Source organism: Camelus bactrianus, chromosome 8, assembly GCF_048773025.1.
Source record: "Camelus bactrianus isolate YW-2024 breed Bactrian camel chromosome 8, ASM4877302v1, whole genome shotgun sequence".
Taxonomy (NCBI): domain Eukaryota; kingdom Metazoa; phylum Chordata; class Mammalia; order Artiodactyla; family Camelidae; genus Camelus; species Camelus bactrianus.
In genome coordinates, this window is record NC_133546.1 from 26262435 (window position 1) to 26284371 (window position 21937).

General features: G+C 39.1%; 1 protein-coding gene across 1 annotated transcript in view; it reads left to right on the forward strand.

The window, feature by feature from the left end:
- The window catches only part of SGK1 (serum/glucocorticoid regulated kinase 1), a 106012-nt gene that overhangs the window by 31954 nt on the left and 52121 nt on the right, over positions 1-21937 (forward strand). Inside the window, exon 2 of the mRNA XM_010965602.3 lies at positions 10686-10901. Within this exon, the coding sequence (XP_010963904.1) occupies positions 10686-10901 (216 nt within the window). The remainder of the gene's footprint in view (positions 1-10685; positions 10902-21937) is intronic.

The following is a 21937-nucleotide window of genomic DNA, read 5'->3' on the forward strand; positions in this document are numbered from 1 at the left end:
ATCTTCTCTTTCATTTAGCACCTTCAGTTTAATTAAGTAATGTACACTGTTCACATAAGGAGACTTTAATTCAGTCTTATCATTACAATTTAAATGGATTTTTCTAACAACTGCCCTAAAACCATAAGATTATTTTAAGAGCCTTGTGAGTTTTTTCACAGTTTATCTAATGGAAGTAATACATAGTTATAGAAGAATGTGACTGGTGTGGCAAGCGGGGAGAACATGCAGTGGATAAACCAAGTGTTATTTGATCACTGTTCATTCAACAGCGCTGGGCGTGACAACACCATAGAAGTCGGGGCACTGAATTGTCCCAGCAGAACCCAGGCTATGTGAAGACATAGCTTGGAATCTGTAACGTGGCTGGAAGGGACTGCAAGGCTTACCTGCTTCGAGCCTTTCATTTCACAGATAAGGGCAGTGAAGTTCAAATGGGTTAAGTGACTTGCTCAAGATGGTTGCAAAGCCAGAACTAGGATCCATTTCTCTTAATCCCGGTCACTCATTTCTGTAGAAAATCATTTTTCTCTTTTAAATGTTTTTTGGTTCAGTAAATTAGAAATCCAAATCACTTGTAAACTGGCTGTTTCATCCCAGAATAACATAAAAGCTAGATTATATTTGCTGTTTAGGAAGTTTTCATGTGCCATGCCTGACCCTACCCTAAACCGTAAGAATCTAATAAATTCATAATAGGCCTAGATTATTAATGAATTCAACAGCTACATGAAATAATAAATGACATTGTATTCGATTCAGGGTGGGGAGGAGGAAGACGGGAATGAAGCGGTCTCTGAAGGGCAATACGGTAGAACTCCAACAAAGGACGCAGAGTGGCGCTTCCGCTCTGTGTTATCCTCAGGGATAACCCCTCCCAGTGCCCCACCCCCACCCCCGTCCACCCGGCGGCCTCCTACCCAACCTACTCAACCCACCCCCAGACCTCCAAGACCCCACTTTTTTCATGCTTCATTCTGTCTTCCCTGACCTTCATCCAGGACACACAGAGCTTGAAAATAAAATTTAAAAAATTTAAAAACTGTGGGTGAACCTTCATTTTTTTAAAGCGCCCAGGTTTAGAAATGCATGGAGAGAGATATGCCTTCTTGAGACCACCTGTGTACACAGTGCTCGTTCCCCTGGTCTAGGCTGCCTTTCCCCTGAGCATATTCCAGTTCACCCCGAGTACAGCTAATCTGATCACTCGAAAGCTTAAAATCCTTAAGTTTTCCCCCCCTGTGATTGAAGGATAACATTTCAGCATCCAGGCATTCAAGTCCCTTTGATACCTGACCCCCTTACTTCCCTGGCTTTCTGTCTTGCCCTCTGCTGTCTTACCCCCAATGTCGGCTCAGGACAAGTCCATCATGCTCTCCACCCAAAAGCCATCCCCATCACCTCCCTTTCCTGGTTGTCCCCAAAGGTGAACTCCTACTGGCTTAAACACTATTTTACAGCTGTTGATTTCCTTGTAGGTTTCTTAAGGACAGTTGTCCCTTATTTTTTATTCTCTGTGCTTTGACTAGTACCTGGCTTTAAGCCAGTCAACAAATATTTCTTTATCACTTGCTATAGGCTGGGAGCTGTGTTCTGGGGATAGAATCGTGAGCCTGTTGGGAGTTTCGGCTCAATGTGAAGGCAGACAGGAAATGGGAAGGGATGGGCTAGGAAGAGGGAACACACAAAAGAAACTTTGTAAATGTCCCGTTGATGAATAAATGAGAGAAAATAGTGTCTTTCTCCTTGTGAAACTCACATTCTAATAGGGAAACAGACAAGTAAATTAGGGTGAATGGGTGTTCTCATTTGCACAAATAAATACTCTAATGGGTCAAGGGGTAGTGGGAAGTCAGACAACAGTAGTCTGTCCCAAGTATGCGACACTTAGCAAAAGTTCCCAGATAGAAAAGAGAAGTCAGAGGAAAGAGTTTGTATTCAATCAAAGACATAGGAGAAAAGTCTTTAATACAACTGCAAATTAAATGATATGGTGGAAGATTTGGATGCATTGGGGGCACAATGGGAGAGGACAATGCAGATTCTAAGGGAACTGGTGTCCCAGGCCAAGGAGTTTAGACTTGACCAGTTAGATAAGTGTTCTTCAACTGGTGTGTTACCTGTTAGTGGGTCGTGAAATCAAGTCAGTGGATTGAAATAAGCATTTTAAAGGAATAGATTAAAATAGGAAACAGTGCATTTCATGGAAAAAGAATAAACTTGGAAGTAGAACCAGTCATTTCAGTTGTATCTCTTTATATCATCATAAATGCACATCTGCACAGGGCTTTCTGACAGCACATCCATCCTCATCAAGCAGGTTTGAAGGCCACCGCTGCCATGGATGGAAAACCACTGAAGAGTTTAAAGCTGGGACAAGATCAGCTTTTGCATTTGGAAAGATGCTGTGGTTTCAGTGGGAATAGATGAAAGGGTCAAGGCCATTTAGGGGTTGGCTTTAAGAATCCAGATAAACGACAATAAAATAGCGATTCTCGGGTGGAGAAAAGAAGATGGACTTGAGAGCTGCAAGACAGATAGAAGTGCTGATTCATCCCTCCTTTCCACCTCCACTGCGACTATTCTTTTTCAGCCCTTATTATTTCTTTTATAATCAAAGATTCCTGACTCATCCAGCTCCTTGTGTTCCTGACCCACTTCAATCCATTCTTCATACTGAATTTTTGAGCTCACGCTTTTAACTGTTTGCTATGTTAACACTTACGATGTGGAAAGACACATCTGCCCATCCCACTCTCCTGCTTAGGACACATTAATGACCAGGCATTGCCCCACCACCCAACCTCTCTACCCAGCTTCAGCTCTTGTCTCTCTTCTTTGGGCTCATTTTCTATACATCCCATGCAGATTCTTGTCTTTGTATTTTAGCTTCTGCCATCCTCTCTGCTGGAAATGTCTTTCCCATTTCAATTCGCCTGGCTTCCTTTAACTCAATGTTCAAGACTCAGGTTAACTGTCACTTCCTCCAGGAAGCCTTCCCTGACTTCTCCCAACTGGACCAAATACCTCCCATCTTTTCTGCCACAGCAGTTTGTACAAACATCTCTTATGGCTTGGAGCCATAACTATATTAGCAAATATTAACCAGGCGTTCACCCAGTACCAAGAACTGGGCTTACTTGTATCGTCTCACTTTGTCCTCACAAAGCCCTGATGAAGTTAGTATTATCATTAACTCCATTTTACAAGTGTAGGAACTGCTCTGAGAAGTTTCCCAAACAGTGATGCTGGACATGCAGCCAGGCAGAGTGGTTCTTGAGCTCACGGTTTTAACTGGTTGCTACATTAACACTTACGAGGTAGTAATAACCCACAGGCTCATGGGGCAGTCCCCCCTGAAGCGCAAGCAACCTTCCTCAAAGGTCACTTAAGCAATCCTATTTCTTTGTGTCTCCACCACCCAGCATAATGCCAGGCAGAGAGTTGTTGATCTTTTGCTGAAACCTTGAAATGCTGCAGAGTATGCAAGCCAGGTGTCAACAAAAAATTAATCAGTCAATCTAAGAAAGAAGTGGAATATTTTATCTGAGCCAAATTTGAGGATTACAACCTGAGAAGAGCATCTCAAAAAGCTCTGAGAATGTCCCGCTGGTTAGAAATCAAGGTCCAGGTTTGTACATTTTTTGAGACAGAAGGCTATACGTCAAATGATGTATTATTGACAGTTTACATAATCCAGATCTAAGCGACATGTGACCCCTTACAGGATCAAGGAGGGATATTACCTTTTAAGGAGCTGTGTTGTTGATGCTGGAATGTTACTCCTTATGGGTGAGCAGGTACTCCTGCCCATGGGGGATATTTGGTCCATGCGTAATGCCAATAAATACACAATGCACAGTGTGGGGAGAGGAGGTCAAAGGGCAGAGAAGAATTTTTTTTGTGTTTAAATTTTTCTTGTCTTGCCATAAAATATAAATCTTAGTTCACTCAGGTAAGTACTGAGAAGTGTCCAATGGATTTGACCATGAGGTTTATGGGTATCTCAGTGTGAACTTGTTTCAGTGGAGACTCTTTTTGTCCCAGAAAATATTTGGCAATCCATAAATATTGTTTAATAAATAAATTGCAATGGACTGAGGAGTAAATGTGAGGTGAAGAAACAGAGATCATGGCTTTATAAAGTTTAGCTAAGAAGGAAAAGGGTTGAGGTGGTGGTGAGGAGGGTTTCTGGAATGAGGAAGTTGGTGGGTGAAAAGGGGGTGTTATGTGTTTGGTTAGTTTGCTGGCTTTTTAAAGAAAGTTCAAGAACAATGTGTGGACTGTGCTAGGAGGCAGTAGCCAAGAGAGAGGGAGAAGTTAAAGATCCTGGAACAGGGGATTTCTTGGAGAAGACAGAAGGGGAAAGTTCCAAAGCGGGTGTGGGTGGCTTTCCTGTGGCCAGCCGGCCAGGGTTTTTCCCAGGGGCCAGCCCAACACTGCCAGTTTCCCTGAGCTTCGTTTTTCAATTCCAAAAGCAAATCACACATACTGCCCCTTAGAGATCTTACCTGAAATCATTCTCTCCTACTTTTTTTTTTTAACTTTCTAAATCCAGGAAAGACTAATTCAAACTAAAAGGTTCATTCCCAGAATTTAAAGCACCAAGAAAAACTTTACTTCCATTTCCAGAGAGAGACTCGTGTCAGTAAATTCTAAGCTTTTTCTACGTAAAGCTTGGTAGGGTGGGTCCCTCAGTGGGGAGGAGGGGGAGGGGGATTTACAGAACAAAAGCACAAGGACTGTGTTTAGTGTTGAATCCTCACAAACTCTTGCGGAGGTAAAGCGGGAAGAGGGGGTCAGCTGCAGGGGGAGATGGGGTTGGGGATGTCGGCCACTTTGAGCAGCACCATAGAAAAGGATGGAGCCATGTGGGCTCTCTCCTTCCTGTCTCTGCCCACTGTTCCTCCCCAGCACCCCATCCCCCAGACCAGGTCTGAGGAAACACAGGGTTAGACCCTGAGATTCTAGAACAGGATGCAACTACCTTGGTCAAGGCTGAGAAGAAAGGACCGGAAAATCCCAAGGGCAATGAATGGCATGAAAGGATGGGGAATTCCAGGAGTCAGCCTGTCTTCTCAGGGTGCCTGCTCCTGGGAGGTATTGCTGTGTAAGGCAAATAGTTCTACAGAGAATACTTATTACCTTGATAAAGAATGGTAGCAAAGCACGTTCAGATCTATAAGCGAACAATTACAGTGATTGTCAAAAATAATCAAGCAATTGCTGTTTTTATTGCCTACTATTTGTAAGACCTAATGCTAGCTTCTGAGGAATAAAAACAAAAACAAAAGCCTAAGAAGCTGTCCTCATTCTTATGTTCCAGTTGGAGAGAGGATGTGGGCATAATAACAACCGGTGAGCATCCAAGTGCCAGGGTTGCAGACAAGTACTAAACACTACAGATGCTCAGAGAAGAGACGGCTGGACGATGAGCACATACAGCTGGGGTGGAGAAGTCAGACGGACATCACTGACCTTGTATGGTGGCACTGCTATATTTCAGGAGTCAGGCTAGGAAGCAGCTCCAGGCACCAGTGTGAGAGGACTTTGCTTCCAGGAGCCTTTTCCTGAATTACATTAATGTTTAGAGCCAGCTTGCTGACAGGCCGCCTCTGGAAAAGGAATAAGTGTGGAGGTCTTTTTTTAATCATCAGTTGAATTATTCAAATAATTGAATTCTAAAAAACTCACTTGACTAGATCTGAATGGAAAGTTATTGTGGCAGCCTAGAAACAAAGTCAGTTTTCTATGATAAAAAATGCCCGTCGGGCAGAGGGGAAGGTATAGCTCAGTGGTAGAGTGCATGCCTAGCATGCACAAGGTCCTGGGTTCAATCCCCAGTACCTCCATTAAAAATAAATAAATAAATACCTGATTATCTCCTCCCTCAAAGTAAAAAAAAATAACAATTTTTTTAAAATGCCTCTCTGGGAATTGCTGAAGTTGTGTTCAACATCAAGTTCACTTGGATTTTAAGGGAAAAAATAGCTCTTTACTCCTGGAAAACAAAAGGAAAGATGAGAGGAGCAGGCACTACCTTCTGAGTTCACAAATAAGTACCTGAACGCTCTCTAATTTTTCTGCATCAGCTGATATCATTATCAGCTAGACCATATTAAATTAAGAATAATATTTGTTTACTCTTACATAATAGGAAAAAAACCACCAGCGGAAAATCCCTCGAAGCTGGCCAATCTCTTCAAATCACATCTGGTGATTCTCTGGTCTGAAGGATTATTGCTTTTGGATTTTTGTTTTTTTTTAAACAAAGAAATTAATCAAACCGGAGCAGGCTGCTTTAGCAAAGAAATTGGCTTAGTATTTGGCAGGCACACTGCTCGGTGAGAATAGCTGTACAGTTAAAAGAAGGGCCTTACTGTTTGACCCTATGTCTAGGGAGGTAATTGCTCCTTAAAAAGTCTGAGGCTGTTAGGAGAACAGGCTTCTATAAGCCCCAAGTGAGGGAGTTCTCAATTTGCTCGGGGTGAGGAGGATGTCCTGCCCCAGTCTGTGTTTGTTTACCAGGCTCTCCACAAATGGGTACGTAGCTCTGGATACAGGAGGCCCAGGTGGCCGAGGAGCCAGGCCTGCGGCTTGTATCCGGGCATTCATTTTTCTCACACACGCAGCTGCTCTGGTTTTCCGAGAGCCATTGTGACTGGTCCCTGAGGGGCTCCCAAAGCCACTGGCTGTCAGCTACTCCCTCCAGCACAGCAGCTCACCGCCTGGAGGGACACAATAGGCTTGCATTCCCTCTGGGGCAGAGGGAGCCTTGTGCACTCAGCAGTTTTGGAGGGCACCTTGCCGGAGTCCCGGGCCAGAGGGAGAGCCCTGGTACTCACTCCCAGTCCAGCCTCTCGCCCAAGATCAAGTACACATCCTCAACCCTGTCATGAATCAGACCTATAAAAACCACCTGGGAGGCTGGGAAGCAGTGAAATGCGTAAAGGAGTAGCAGGCAGGGACAGACTGAAGCCAGCGTGAGGACTTAGCCAAAGGAAAGAAAGCCTTTCAAGAGGCAGCAGGCAATTAATGCCGCCCTGTTACAAAATGTATTACCCTATCTATTTTTACAACACCTTTCTCCCTGATGCTTCTGGAAAAATGAGTATTTCTAAATTTCCCTTGCCACCACATTCTCTGTGGAAAGAGAGGCAGTACCCTTACTCCCATGACCGGAGGCCTCAGAATGGGTTCATTCATTGAAGGTTATTTGGAATCCTGGGCTTTTCTAGTGAAATCTCACCCCACCCACAACTTGCCCCCAGTGGGAGGTGTGAAGGCACAAAACACATACTCGCTCTTAGAAGACTTCACTAAATCACGCATTTCAGTAAATTCACATGCACTGTAATATATTCTAAAAACCAAGGCCCCAGAAACAACAGTTTAACACCTAGACACATACTTTACAAGAACATTCAGGCAAGTTTTCTGGAAGACTTCAGAAGAATGTGGCTATTTGTTTCAAGTTTCCAATTCATCTTCACAGCTTAAATCTTTCCCTGGAAATCTAGACTCAATCCAGCTGCCTATTTGATAGCACTCTTGGATGTCTTACAGCCTTATCACCTCGCAGGTCTTGACTGGAAAGCCACCTTCTCAGGGAAGCTTTCCTTTCTTATAAAATTAAAATTGAGCCCTCCCACCCTCAATGAGCCTGATCACTCTTCTCTGTCTTCTTTCCCCCTTACTTATTATAATTTACTTATTGTATTAAATAATTTATTAACTCCCTTAATAAATTAATGTATTCCCTTAGTCATAAGTCAAGCTCCATGTGGGCAGGTTTTAGGGGAATCTATCCTGTAAACGGCTGTATTCTCAATGCCTGACACACAGCTGGTCTTCAGGAATAAGCGGTGAATGAATGAATGAAAGTTAAAATGTCGAAAGCATTGGATTTTTTTTTTAAGATAGAAGATAGCAAATCATTTTATTTCTTCTTCATAGAATTCTGCTTCATACTTTTTCTACTTGGTAGAATAACTTTAAAGGTTAAGCAGTGACTCTTGAAGGCATAGGGTAGACTTGACTAGGGTTTTATTTGGCCAGCATTGTTTGTGTGCTTGGGGATTTTATTTGTTTGTTTGTTTTAATTTAAATTTAGAAGCCCTTAGTAAGCGAGCACTCCCAGTTTGCCACAATCCCTACTGCTCCCTAGTTTTATACTTGGGTCATAGGGCTGTACACATTTCCTATTCCTACCAGCCCCTGAAGGCATTGAGTGTGCCCGCTTACCCCTTAGTAGAAGCTAGTTCAATGATTTGCTTAAACCAAGAGGTGTAGTTTTTTTTCCCACATAATAATTTACAGTGTGACTTTGGGCAAATTACTGACATCTTTGGCTATCTTCTGACTCTGAAATTCTTCAAAAACATCTGTGGGTTGTTTGACAGCCTATGCTCAAGGTCATCCAAACTATTTGGAGAATTTCCAGCTGGATAGCAAATAAAATGACAACTCTATATGATTTTTTTGTGTATTTTAAAATCCTTAATCCCTATGGTTTCTAATATTCAACAGATCATTTAAGTTCATAGGTCATTTGTATTCTTTGAAGTGAGATATAATATCTTTATATTCTTCTTCCTTAATAAAATCAGTTTATTTTTTTCTATAACCTAATGAAAGGACATGTTTCCACTATAAATTGAATAATTGTAAGACAATATTACATGAGTTTTGCTCTACATATAGTGGTCCATGAATATAAGATTTACATTTAAATACATCAAAATTCTTAATCAGTCAGGCCATACAAATTCATCTGATGAAATTTGTTTAAAATCTATTCGTAGTCACCCCAAAGTTAAGTCTATGGCAAAAGAGACATTGAAAGTAATCCAGAATAAAAGATTGATTTTAAAACACAAGGTTGGTGACTAATCAGGAAAAATTACCAAACTTCAAACTCAAAACCCTCTGAAGAAGAAGAATAAAAAACTTTTCCATCTCTAATGAAATTTAGTACTTTTTAGGTTGATCAAAAACACATTTGGTACGGCCGTCAGGAAGAATTTCCATTGTCATCTCAAACTTTTAGACTTTCTTTTAGACTTTCATTAATGAATCAAGTAAACACTTTGAATGCACCTTCTAACATGCTTATGGGGCCACAGAGTGCAAAGAATACTGTTGGAAACCTCCCATGTTAACATTAGGATAGTAAATACAAAAAAAGATGATTTTCAACAGCCTGGAAAAGAATACATATAAATAAAGCAATTAAAAGATACATATGTAATCAAAGAAAGAAATATGATGATTTTAACTGCTTGAGATTCTTATAAACTTTAAAAGAAATTATTCTTTAAAAAATTAAACAAGACACTGTAAAAAGAGGGAGAACTAAGACATCCGTGTTCCTAACAATGGCTGCAATAGTTTCTATTTTGCCTGTTACTGTCTTGCTTTGCCTATAGATAGTGCACATATTTTTACATTTGCAATGACAGTGATTGAACAATTCTGTATTTGGATCTCTTTCATATAATTATGTTCTAAACATTTTCCATATTGCTACAGTCTTCACAATATTTATTTTTAGTGATGGCATAATATTCCATCAAATTGCTTAAACATTCTTTTGCTGTTGCAATTTTAGTTTATTCTCGGTGTATTTTTAAAAATCTAATTGTCAGCATTACTAACTAAAATTCAGTACTGTGATTTTATCTTTTCATCCTTTTAGTATACACTAATTTCACCAATTGGTTAACTATAAAAGAACCCTCAGGAGTTTCAAAGACCATGGACAAGACATACTAGATCAGGATAAATTTTAAGCATTTGATGACAAGTCTTACAGCACCCCAACACTTGCTAAAACTGCATGCTTGTAAAGGAATAGATGTTGGATTCAAGGTGCCTGGGTCCTGCCTTTGCTTGATACCAGCATTGTGTCTTGGGGACTTTTGCTTCACTTCTCTGTGCCTCTGTTTTCTCATCTGCAAAGTGGGACTCATAATAGTGCATATCTTATAAGACTGTTCTCAGGATTAAACAAAATGATGTATGTTAAACACTTAGAACAGTGTGTTTCATATTAAAATGCTATGTAAATGTTATCCTTTTAATATTAGAATAGCTTTACATTTTTTTTTTCTATCTTACAGGAATTCTACATGCAAGCAAGACAAGTGGAAAGTTTTCACTTTAAAGTAAAAGTGAGATAATTTCTTAGGCAGAAGCAACTTCTTTTATAATCAAGTTTTTGCAATAGTAAAATATATGTTAATTCATTTAGCAGCAATTAGAACCTAAGCTATGTGGTTAGTATTTTCTCTGGTTAGAATAACTGGCAATCCACCTTAGACGTTTGTGAACTGCCATGCTAACAACAAAATCATAAGAGTCAAAGTAAAATAGGGACCATCTACTAACACTATGTGCAGGCAAACACTTGGACATTAACAAATACTGCAAAATCTGCACAGGAAATATTATTACCCCAATCTTACCGATGGGGAGACAGATTCAGTGAGGTGAAATGACCAGCCAAAAAACATATGTTCCTGGAAAATGAGTGGCCAGCACTGATCGATTCAGGTTATGTTAAGGTTTAACAGATAGGGACATTGTGAGACTCTTTCCATGAGTGTCCATTCCACCATATTTTATCACCAAATCCCCATTAAACATCAAAGGAGATAAAATGCATTTTTTTTTGCACGTTTTAGGTACGAAGATGGATCAAGAGCCCAATGGTCAGTGTGGACAAGCATCAGAGTCCCAGCCTGAAGTACTCGGGCCCCTCAGTGGTCCACATCCCACCAGGAGAGCCAGACTTCGAGCCTTCCTTGTGTCAGACGTGCCTGGGAGACCACGCTTTCCAAAGAGGGGTTCTCCCTCCGGAGAAGGAGTCATGCTCATGGGAAACTCAATCCGGGTGTGAAGTAAGTGCATTTTTGCTCTGGTTCCATTCTCCTGAAAGGATTCTAGGCCTTTGTTTTTCTTGTATTCATGCCATAGTATGTCCCCTCAAAATGTATTTATATATATTTATTTTTGAGGTTGGGGTGGTGGTAATTAGGTTTATTTATTTATTTTTTAAGTGGAAGCACTGTGGATTGACCTCAAGACCTCATGCACGCTAAACATACACTCTACCACTGAGCTATACCCTCCCCCACAAAATTTATTTTTTAATGCACATTTATAAAGCTTCTAAGGAGGATAATAGAATTGTGGCCTTTGTTAGCCCATTGTACTAATTTTTAAAAAATAATTCTTATTTTTTATTGACATGTAATTGATTTACAATGTTAGTTTCAAGTGTACAGCAAAGCAATTCAGTTTTACATATATATATATATTTATTCAGATTCTTTTCCATTACAGTTCATTACAAGGACTTGAATATGGTTCCCTGTGCTACCTAGTAGGTCCTTGCTGTATATCTATTTTATATATAGTAATATTGTACTAATTTTTTTTAAATGGACTTCATTTTTTAGAGCTCAATTCACAACAAAACTGAGAGGAAGGTACAGAAATTTCCCATACCTCCTCTGCCCCAACACATACATAGCCTCCTCCACTACCAACATCCCCACCAGAGTGATGGGTTTGTTACAACTGATGAACCTACATTGACACAGCATCACCCAAAATCCATAGTTTACGTAAGGATTAACTCTGGATGGTGTACATTCTACAGGTTTGGACAAATGTGTAATGACACGTATCCATCATTAGGGTATCATACAGAACCGTTTCACTGCCCTAAAAACCCATCTATTCATCCTTCTCATCCCCTAACCCCTGGTAACAGCTGATATTTCACTGCCTTCATAGTTTCGCTTTTCCAGATGCCATATTAGTTGGAATCATACAGTGTGCTGTCCTAAGTTTTTATGCTGTTCCAAGATGGATACAGCAATGTTTTGGACAACTAGAAATTCCTCATAAGTTTTTTGATCACATAGAGATCAATTCTTGTATGATGCAAGAAATATAACAGTGGTCTAAAGTTTGTAACCTCCACTGAAATATTTAGTGCAACATGACCTGACCTGTAACAGAAAATTATATCAATCTTTCACTACTTTTCCCATATGTACTCATATTTTTGATATACACTTATATTTTTACTGACTTATTTTTCTCTGTTACTACAAGAGATTTAGGGGGTTTTGTTTGTTTGTTTTTTAACTTTGCTAATCCAAGAAAATCAGGTAACTGACTTACCTTGCGATAAGTTCTAAGATTTAAAGAATTTAAAATTGTATTTTTAACTTATAACTCATTTAGGCTTATTTATTTTGACTTGTAAACCATCAGATTAAATGTTCATCTTATTTTTGTTACCAACTTATTGACATAAAAACATGACTTGAAGACAACAAGACATATTATTACAAAGTACAATTGATTGCAAGTGATCTTCCAATATATTATCTCAAATTAGTGCATCATAAGATGATAAATGTTAATAACGCTACACACCGTCCTTTTTTTTTCAAAGTCAGCATTTTCCAGAGATGAAGGGATCATTTTAGCTGCTAAAAGAAAAGATAAAAACACTTGAATGTGAATTCTTTTTAACCCTGAGATATGCAGTGTATAATACCTGCCGGCTTACTTTCCAGGGTTATTGGCAACATCAAATGAAACAACATTTATGAAATATGTTGTAATCTATAAAGTGCCAGGCAAATATAAATCATCCTCACTTACGTTTGCTAACTTACATATTGGCCAAGCCTGTGAATCTGTAACACTGAATTAGACTTCCATGACCAGGCGAGCAGTTGCTGATCTATGAACATTTGTTATGGGCATCTGTTATTTAACTAGACACTAGCTTAACTCCACGTTGGTCATAAAAGGCAATACATAGATTCTAAATGCAGGGATGGACATCCTTTCTCTGTAAAGGGCCCGAGAGCAAATATTTTAGGCTTTGCAGGCCGTACGGTCTGTCATGTCTATTCAGCTCTGACCTTGTAGGGAAAGCAGCCATAGATAACATACAAATGAATGGACCTGACTGTGTTCAAATGAAACTTTGATTCACAAAAACACGTGGCCGGTCCACCAGTCATAGTTTGCAGATTCCTGGACTCAGTCTAAAGGAGTCTGCCAACTTCTAAAGAGTCAAAAGAACTATTCATGACTCACAGGCAGAGAGAGGGCTCTGAAAACCTTATACAGAGCACCAATGCCTGGTACTAAATGTTTACTTGAGGGCCTACTATATGCCTGTCTGCTGGGGAGAGGGGGTGGATTAATGAGTAAATGGAATTTCACTCAGGAGGAAACAATAAACAAAGAGCTGGAAGGAATTTAAAACAACATTGTGATTCATCCTTTTACTTTATCCAGGATTATAGGTGAATCTGTCTCCAATTTACAATGGATTACCTGGTTCTGCCTTAGCTGAGGCTTTTTCTTAAGGTCACCACAAAACAAGAAGACACTTACATTTTAACAGTTTAAAAATGAATCTATATTTTGTGGTCCTTTAGGGGGTTAAACCATGAAAAATTTCCTTGATAAGGCACTTCTACCCTTTTAGGAAATGGAGTTGTGTGCTGAGGAGGTGGAGAGGCTGTTAGACACGGGGGCCTAGTAGTGAAGACCTCAGGTTGTCTCTCTGACAACTCCTCATGTGGATTATTTTAAGCAACTCATTAATCCATCCTTCCTGCTCAGTGTTCCCTCCTATGAAAATTGAGATTATTCATGCTTGCCATCGGGTTTCTTTCCAGGAGTCCTTTAGTGCTTTGCAGATGAGATAGGATTTTTAAAATCTTTTGTAAATGTAAAATTGATGTATAAACAGTGTTCTGGGGTCAGGCAACCCACATTCTGGTGCCAGCTCTGTCACAAGGTCAATATATGAACTCGAGCATGTCACAAAAGCTCTCAAACGTCAGATGATGGGAATAACCTAATTAACTCTCAAACCCTTTTTAGTCTGAAATCCTGTGGTTGGAATTTGATGACCTATAAATGAAAATAAACTCTGTATTCGATGTACAAAGATAAAGCATAGAAAATGAAGTGAGAATGTTTTAAATAAGATAAGAAAGCAAACAAAGTACAAGTCCTTTATAAATAATTGTAGAGGTTTTTTTTTTTCCCTGACTTTAAGAATAGTACATTCTAAATGTTACCTTGAATGGCAAAAAAAAATCTCTAAGAGTTCTGTTGCAGTTAGTTTGTGCTTGGCCTTGTCAATTGTCTAGTTAGTAGCCTTTAAACATGTTTCTCCCTTGGAAGAAACTGGGATATTATACATATTGCCAACAAATCACCCAGAAGAATAGCAATACCTTGATGTTACTAGCAGTGCTGTCTAAAATGGACTGTTTATTAAACAGACTTTTCTGGAAATGAGATGGGAAGAGGATAACAGAGCTGAGTAAACTGTTACTGAATAGTGCATGCCAGTGGAACTCAAGTTGAATCAACTTTTAGGCCATAAAGAGGTAGTAATCAAAGTAGTTTTTTGATGGGTGCATGCTGATTAAAGATATTCACAAACTCTGTCCTGCAGTATATCTCTCACTGCACCTTCCATATCCAGATCAACCAAGCTGGAAGGAAGGGCAAGGAGTGTTTTGGAGTGGGAGTGAGGCAGGAAATCCAGTGTGAGGGAAAGCATAAAGTCAGATCAAGATGGCAGCCTGAACATTTAATGTCATCTCTTCTTCTTGCCTTAAATGACAGAAAACACACACATGGCCACTCACGTTTTAATTTATAGTAGTGCCAGAAAATGAGGCATACTGCTGGATAGAGAAGGGGTAAGTAAGGATCTCTGAAAAACAGAAGGCAGGTAGGATTATGAGGCTGATGAGAAAACCACAGTCCAAAATGATGACATCAAAGAACAGATGTAATAGACGGGGACACTGCAAGCTCATGTACTCAAAAGGACCTCGTCGGTCAGCTGGAAAAGAAAGATGTTCCAGGAAAGACCTAATAAAAGGGAAGTAATGTGAACAATATTACTGTCAGAAAAATTATCATGTAAGACAAAAAAAATTTGAAAGGAACACAGGGGACTATTTCACATTGATGAAAGAGCTACTACGAAGATACAACATTCACCAACCTTTGTGCACTTAACAGCATAGCATGGAAATATTTAAAGTGCCAAATAATAGAAATACAAAGAAAAATTGAAAATTCATATCACAGAAGGATATTTTTGTCTTAGTTCTCCCAGAAATTGCCAGGTCAAGAAGACTAACAATATGTGAGGATTGAGGGTTTTAATAAAACAATGAACCAAATCTGATTTGTGTTGAGACTTGTATCTAGTCAACGAAGAGTATACTTTAAGCACACATGGAACAGTTACAAAAACTGACCAAGAATTAGCTCATCAAATTCCAAAAAGCAGAGATCACACTAGCTGATTACAACTTGATAAAATTAGAAACTGAAAACAGTGTGAGAGCCAAACACCATCCTTGGCCAATTCACCCACCTGGTATTCCTAAACACTCGTCCTACAACTCTCGACTTACGTAGGAAATTAAAAAAAGAAAATTAAAAACCATTTTAAGCGATTACACCACCATCTGGGAAATGCAAATTGGAACATTGAAATCCCATTTGTTTTTAACCCATCTGATTATTAGAGGTGGAAAAGATTGATGATGTCATATTGGTAAAAGTAAGGGCCAAACACTACTGGTGGGACGATGTGGGGACAATGTTCCTCTATTACAAATGTTTACATCCCGTGCCTTTTAACTTAGCAAATCTATATTTCTACCTTCACCTTAGATACATACTTGCTTCTGTTGATAGTGGGGACAGGTACAATGATACTCAGTTAGAAAAGCAAACTGAAGATTGGTATGTGGATAGCAGCATCACATTTTTTTTTAACTTCGGATTTCTCTTTTCATGTCTGTGTGTGTGTGCGTGTGTATGTGTGTATCAGTGAGTGTATCTGTGTGTCTGTATAAATGCAAATAAAAAGATCTGGAAGTATACACTTCAAACTTTTGAAATGGTGATTACACCTTTCCAAGGATTCAAATGGAGAAATGATGAGGTGGGGGAGAAAAATCAAGAAGGACTTTAGGGGGAGGGTATAGGTCAGAGCACATGCTTAGCATCCACAAGGTCATGGGTTCAATCTCCAGTATTCCTTTTTTAAAATAATAATAATGATGATAATAAATAAACCTAATTACTTCGCCCAAAAAAACAAATAAAAAAAATACAAAAATAAAGGAACTTTAGTTTTGCCTATAATGGTTGAATCTCTCAAGATATATTAATATATTACTTGTAGGTTTGGGGAAAATATTATGCCCACCAGGAAGCTCACTTGTAGAAAATGAAGGTACACTCAGTCTCACTGGTGGAAAGTCAGGCACCATCACAAAGATGGCTTCGCACCATGAGAGCATCTTATCTCTATGCTATAAAGAAAGGCAAGAGGAAACACATGGTATTTGTGCTCCCACAGCACCTTGCTTATCCTGCCGTCAGTCATTTTACCCTGCCGCATGTGGTGGCTGTGTGCACACCCATTCATTCCTCAAGCTCCTTGTGGTTTTTAAATCCAGCATGTTCGTTTCTTATCTCCCCCAGAGCCTTGCCTACATGCTAAAAGTTAATGTGCCCCTTTTCTTTCCATTTGCCTTTATTAGCTGAAATCAAAATTTTGTTCATGCAATTTTTTTTTTAAAACATGAAAAGGAGAGACTAGGAAAACACTGTAGCCTGTGCACGCTGGTTATAAATCACACGCGTTCCAGACGCGCTGCCTGCCTAGGGCTCATGACTGATTCTTGTTAACTTTGCCCTCTCATCTGGGATAGATTTGGCTGAGTGAGGATTTCCTCAGACTCCTCTGTCTGTCTTTCAATTGAAGACAGCTCGAAAAGTGCTTAGTCAGCGGCCAAAAACTGGAGCCAGGACCCTGCGTGCTGACTTTAAGGCCTGGTGGAGTCAGTCCCCTGGAAAGAGCTGCCAACTTGGAGGAATTATTAACCACGCTACTACAGACCCAAGAATTAATGTTGAGCTCTTGACGTGATTAAATATAAGGTCACTGCCTCTTCATCCTCCTCAGCAAATCACCACAGACAATAATAGAAGGCACTTTTAATTAAGCCAACTTGACACAGTTCTGGGAGGGCATCCTCCCCCCTGCGGCTTGCTCAGCACTTTGGGTGTCTCCTCTCCACCTGCAAAGCCACAACAGCTCAAGGAGGTGCACTGTTACCTTCGTTTTCCTTCTCAAAGCTGTTGAGCTGTTCCTTTGATGCCCAGGAAGCCTGGTAGTAAAATGGTCAGCTGAGGAATAGTTTCCATACCGATTTACTTTCACATCGTCTGGAGTTCTTCTGATCTTTCTTAAGAAAAGGCTATAAAAGACAGACGTAAGTCAGCCAGATGGCTTTGTAGATTTCTGGTTTCTTTCAATTTACATAGTAAAAATGGGTTTTTGTGAAGGCTCATGGGGAATAAAATAATCGTGTTTCAAATCACCATCTTCCTCCAGTTTTCTGCTCTTGGCATGACGTATCATGGTCTCTAGGGGAACGTCTGGTGATTTCTAAGCTTATCACCCGCAAGAGTCCTTGTTCTGCACCAGATTTTAAGCCATGTGATTTTTGAGAAGGCACTTACCACATAAAACAAAAGATCAGGCACTGAGGGAGGGACAGGAAGATGCCCTTTTCTTCCGCTTGGTGTACTTAGGATGTGGCAAAGTGGATGACATTCTATCCAGAACCAGAAAACCTGGGCTCTGCATCCAGCTCTGCCATTGGTGGGTCACGTGACCATCTGCCTGTTCCTTGATCTCCAGAGGCTGACCTGCAAGCACCGCCCACCTCAACTGGCTGATGAGAGGATGGGTGTCAAATGAGAAAGCATGTGTGGAAACTCCTAAAAAAAAAAAAAAAACCCATAAACAGCATTTGAAATATTATTAGTTGGCAAATACACTTAAGGGTGACAAAAGCTGAAAAGACTTTAAAGCAAAAAAATCAGTCTTAAGCAAAACATTCATCACATTTCTAAGCTTTCCTAACTATGGTAATAGTAATAATAACAGAGAATACTACCTGGGAAATAATATGTTTTGGGAAACATTAAGTTGCCCTCTTAGGAGAGTGAAAACCCCTATAATCACTATTGCCAGTAATATCTGAATATTATTGTTCTAAGAGTGAGGTAGAATTAGAAAAAAAGATAGTTTTATTCCCCCCAAAACTTGGAATTTTTTCCCCTAGAAAAGCATTAAAAAAAAAAAGGGGGGGCATTAAAAAAATTATTTCAGGCAGGAGTATGGAAAACAGAGGAAACTCTATTGGTTTTTCTTGGAAGTTTTCAATATTTTTTCTCTTTATTCTACAGTAATTTGAAGTGTCCTAAGTAACTTACAATCCAAGCATTTCTCTTTGTCTAAGTGCCAGCGGAAAGATCACCTTGTTATCTTATAGCTCTTTTTGAGAGCTACCAGTTAGCTGAAATTTCCATTTTTAGATTTCATATGTCTTTTAACGTAACTCTTATCTCCTTCCTGACTTTTCCCCATAATTTTCAAAAACTATACAAGAATGACCATAACAGCATTATTGAGATTTTTCTTTACATGCCGACTGTTTTTATTTTTTGTGTGTGCTATCTTTTTAGTACCCCAGCCCCGTATTCCTAATTTTGTCCATGATTGTATCACAGTGTGTATATATGACAATGAAGCTGCCTTTTTTCCACTTATCATTTATTGAAAACATGTGTATGTTGCAACATAAATTTAATCATTATTATGGTTAACGTTGCATCAAACTGGTATCATTTAATGTAACCTTAGACTTTAGTTGGCCCTTTCATTTTATTGATTTTTTTCTCTCTTTTGGATAAGGCAGCAAATGATTTTTCCCCTCAACTTGAATAACCTTAGACTAAATTGAACCTTAGAATAAATTCCCAGTAATGGAGTAGTGCTTAAAGATAATTGTGGTTCTTGTCAAAATACTTTCAAGACCAATTTAGAAACAGTCAAGTCAATAAAAATGCCACCAGCACCATACGAATAAATCTACTCCACTAGCATTTTATCCCTTGAAGATAGTGGCATGTTTTAATTTTTGCTCAGTGAATTAAATGATACTTCAGTGATGTGATATGCCTTTCTTTGATTACCAAAAATGTAAGCAATTTTTCTGTTTTTTAACTAATTACTTGCAATTCTTCATGGGAACTTTTTTGTTCTGTCCTTGCTTCTTTATCTGCCAGAATTTTGCATTTATTTTTGTCAGTTTAAATGAATTACTTCTATGTAGACTTACATTCTGTTTCAATGTCTTTCAAGTCTATCTGTGGCAGGTTTTTTCCCCAATCTAAGTCTTGGTTATTATAGTCACAAGAATGAACCAAGTCTGCTTTTCGTAGTATTAGAAAGGGGACAGCCACGTCAGCTTAAAGCTAAAAGAAGCACACTCCCTTCCACCCAGAAAGGTATAGGGCAGGACCCTGTTGCCAACAGAAAGCCTGCATGTGAAAAAATGCCAGGTCCTGGCTGATTATGGCTTTCTGTCTGCCACGTGCACATTTTGTGTCTGGCCAGAAAGCTCGATAACTAGGAAGCTGGCTCCTCCTCTTCCAAGAGGACTTCTGTGTTTCCAGCCCATGTATCCAGGTCTCAGAGCCAGGAGGCCACCTCCATCCAAGTCAGTGCCGCCCCTTTCTTCCAGAGGCGAGGGCCGGGAGTCTGGAGGGGAGTTCTGCCAGGATCAGGGCACCGGAGGAGGCAGCGTGGCCTCCCAGTCACTGCCTCTCCCGCTAGGCACTGACCAAAGGATTGCTTTATCCACAACTTGGCAGACACTTCTGCAGTATTTAAAGACATGATTCAAGTCACAGAAATTAAATTTGAGAGTCAGACGACTGTGGAATAAAACAAGTTTATGCTTGCATTCATAGCTCACTGCATTTTGATTACCTAAGCTCTTCTATGAGTTACATCCCACCAGTGTGCCTCGTTCCCAGGAGATAAGTCTGGAAAGGGAGAAGGGAACTGATCCAGCCTAGTCAGAACATGAAATATTCCAGGAAATTTACTCCCTGTCCTCTCCTGAAAATCTCTAGCCAGTGGTTACACTTACCCTTGGTTTGGAGCATGTTTTGTTGGCTCTTGCTGTATGTAACCAAACCTATCCTACTTCTAATTAAACTTACTCCTTTTAGTATAATCCTTCCCAGAAACCGTATGACTATTTTCCACTATAATAATATCCCTGCTTAGTAGTTTTGAGACTTTAAACATTTTAAAAGGCTTTTTACAAACTACTAAAATTCCACAGGCAACATCAGAATTTAAGAAATAAAGCAAAGTCTAATAATAGTATGTCATTTGATTTTTTTATCATTATTTCTCTTTTTTTCTCAAAGTTTACAGCTATATATTTTTTTATTGGATTGCTTATTAAAATGACAGAATTTAACCCATCAAGTAGTGTAAACTACTCTATACAGAACAAGTTAAACAAAATTTTGAGAAAGATTTAATGATAATTACTTGAAACAGTATAATTTATCTCTAAACTTTATCTCTGGGGATCTGAAAAGATTCTTCTTATAAACCTTCTAAAGAAAAAGTAACTAAAAATGATGACTATCACCTTGAAACTTCCTATTCACATCAAGTAATTTGCTTCTTGTTCATTCTGCTTACACACAGAGATTTGGATAAACACCTAAATGTGTCCAGAAACACATTTGCCCATGGTGTTCATGATAAATAAGTCATTCTATTTTCACTTGTCTTTGTGAGCTAGTAAATAAATCAATCTATTTCTAGGCAAGATTCTAGCAAACCTCAATTTGGGTGACATCAGCTCTTTAGAGAATCATTACAACTGATATTATGTAAGTGACTCAGCTGTATTCCATAAGGAGATTAAACTTTTCTTATTGACCTTGAGTAGCAGGCATTGGTGTAAGAACATATTAAAAATCTCTTCGATAGATAAACAACAAAATCCTACTATATAGCACAGGAAACTATATTCAATACTTTGTAAGGTCTATAATGAAAAAGAATATGAAAAGGAATATATATATGTAAATGATTCACTATGCTGTATATCAGAAATTAACACAATATTGTAAATCAACTATGCTTCAAAATTAAAAAAAAAAAAAACCTTTTGAAGTCTAGTCAAACTTTACAGCTTGCTATCTATAATTTTAGTGTACTTTCCAATGCCCATCAGCCTTGATAACTATAAATACACAATTCTACCCTCAATTCACTTTTCTCTCTTGTGCCAGTAGATGGTTTTCCTTTTGAGCTGATTTTAAAATGACCTTTTAAGAGATTCACCTAGATTTCTACTTGAGGGAAAATGCAAGAATCCAACACCTCAGGCAGAGTTAGATAAGTAGCAGACAGGTGGCTCCCTAGTTAAGTAAAACAGGGAGCTGGGGTTATAGATCTACGTAGATGAGAAAATGCTAAATGCATTAAATTGGTAGCACCAAAAAAGAAAGAGAGAGAGAGAGAGAAAGAAAGAAAGAGAGAGAGAAAGAAAGAAAAAGAAAGAAAGAAACAAACAAAGAAAGAAAGAGAGGAAGGAAGGAAGGAAGGAAGGAAGAAGAGAAGAGAAGAGAAGAGAAGAGAAGAGAAGAGAAGAGAAGAGAAGAGAAGAAACGAAAAGAAAAGAAAAGAAAAGAAAAGAAAAGAAAAGGAAGAAAAGAAAAGGAAGGAAGGAAGGAAGGAAGAAAGAGAGAAAGAAAAGAGAGAAGTGAATGACCATTACAATTCTTTTCTTGGTTTAGCATTGCTTGTTTCAGCAGCTCTGAGTTATTTTTAAAACAAGCAATTTGATACTAGCATGAAGACAGACCTTTCAGGTAGGGATCACCTATGCAAATGGTGAGAGGGACACCAGAATGTGGAATCTCCTCTGAGCTCATGACAGAGTTTTGTTTTTTTCTCTCAACT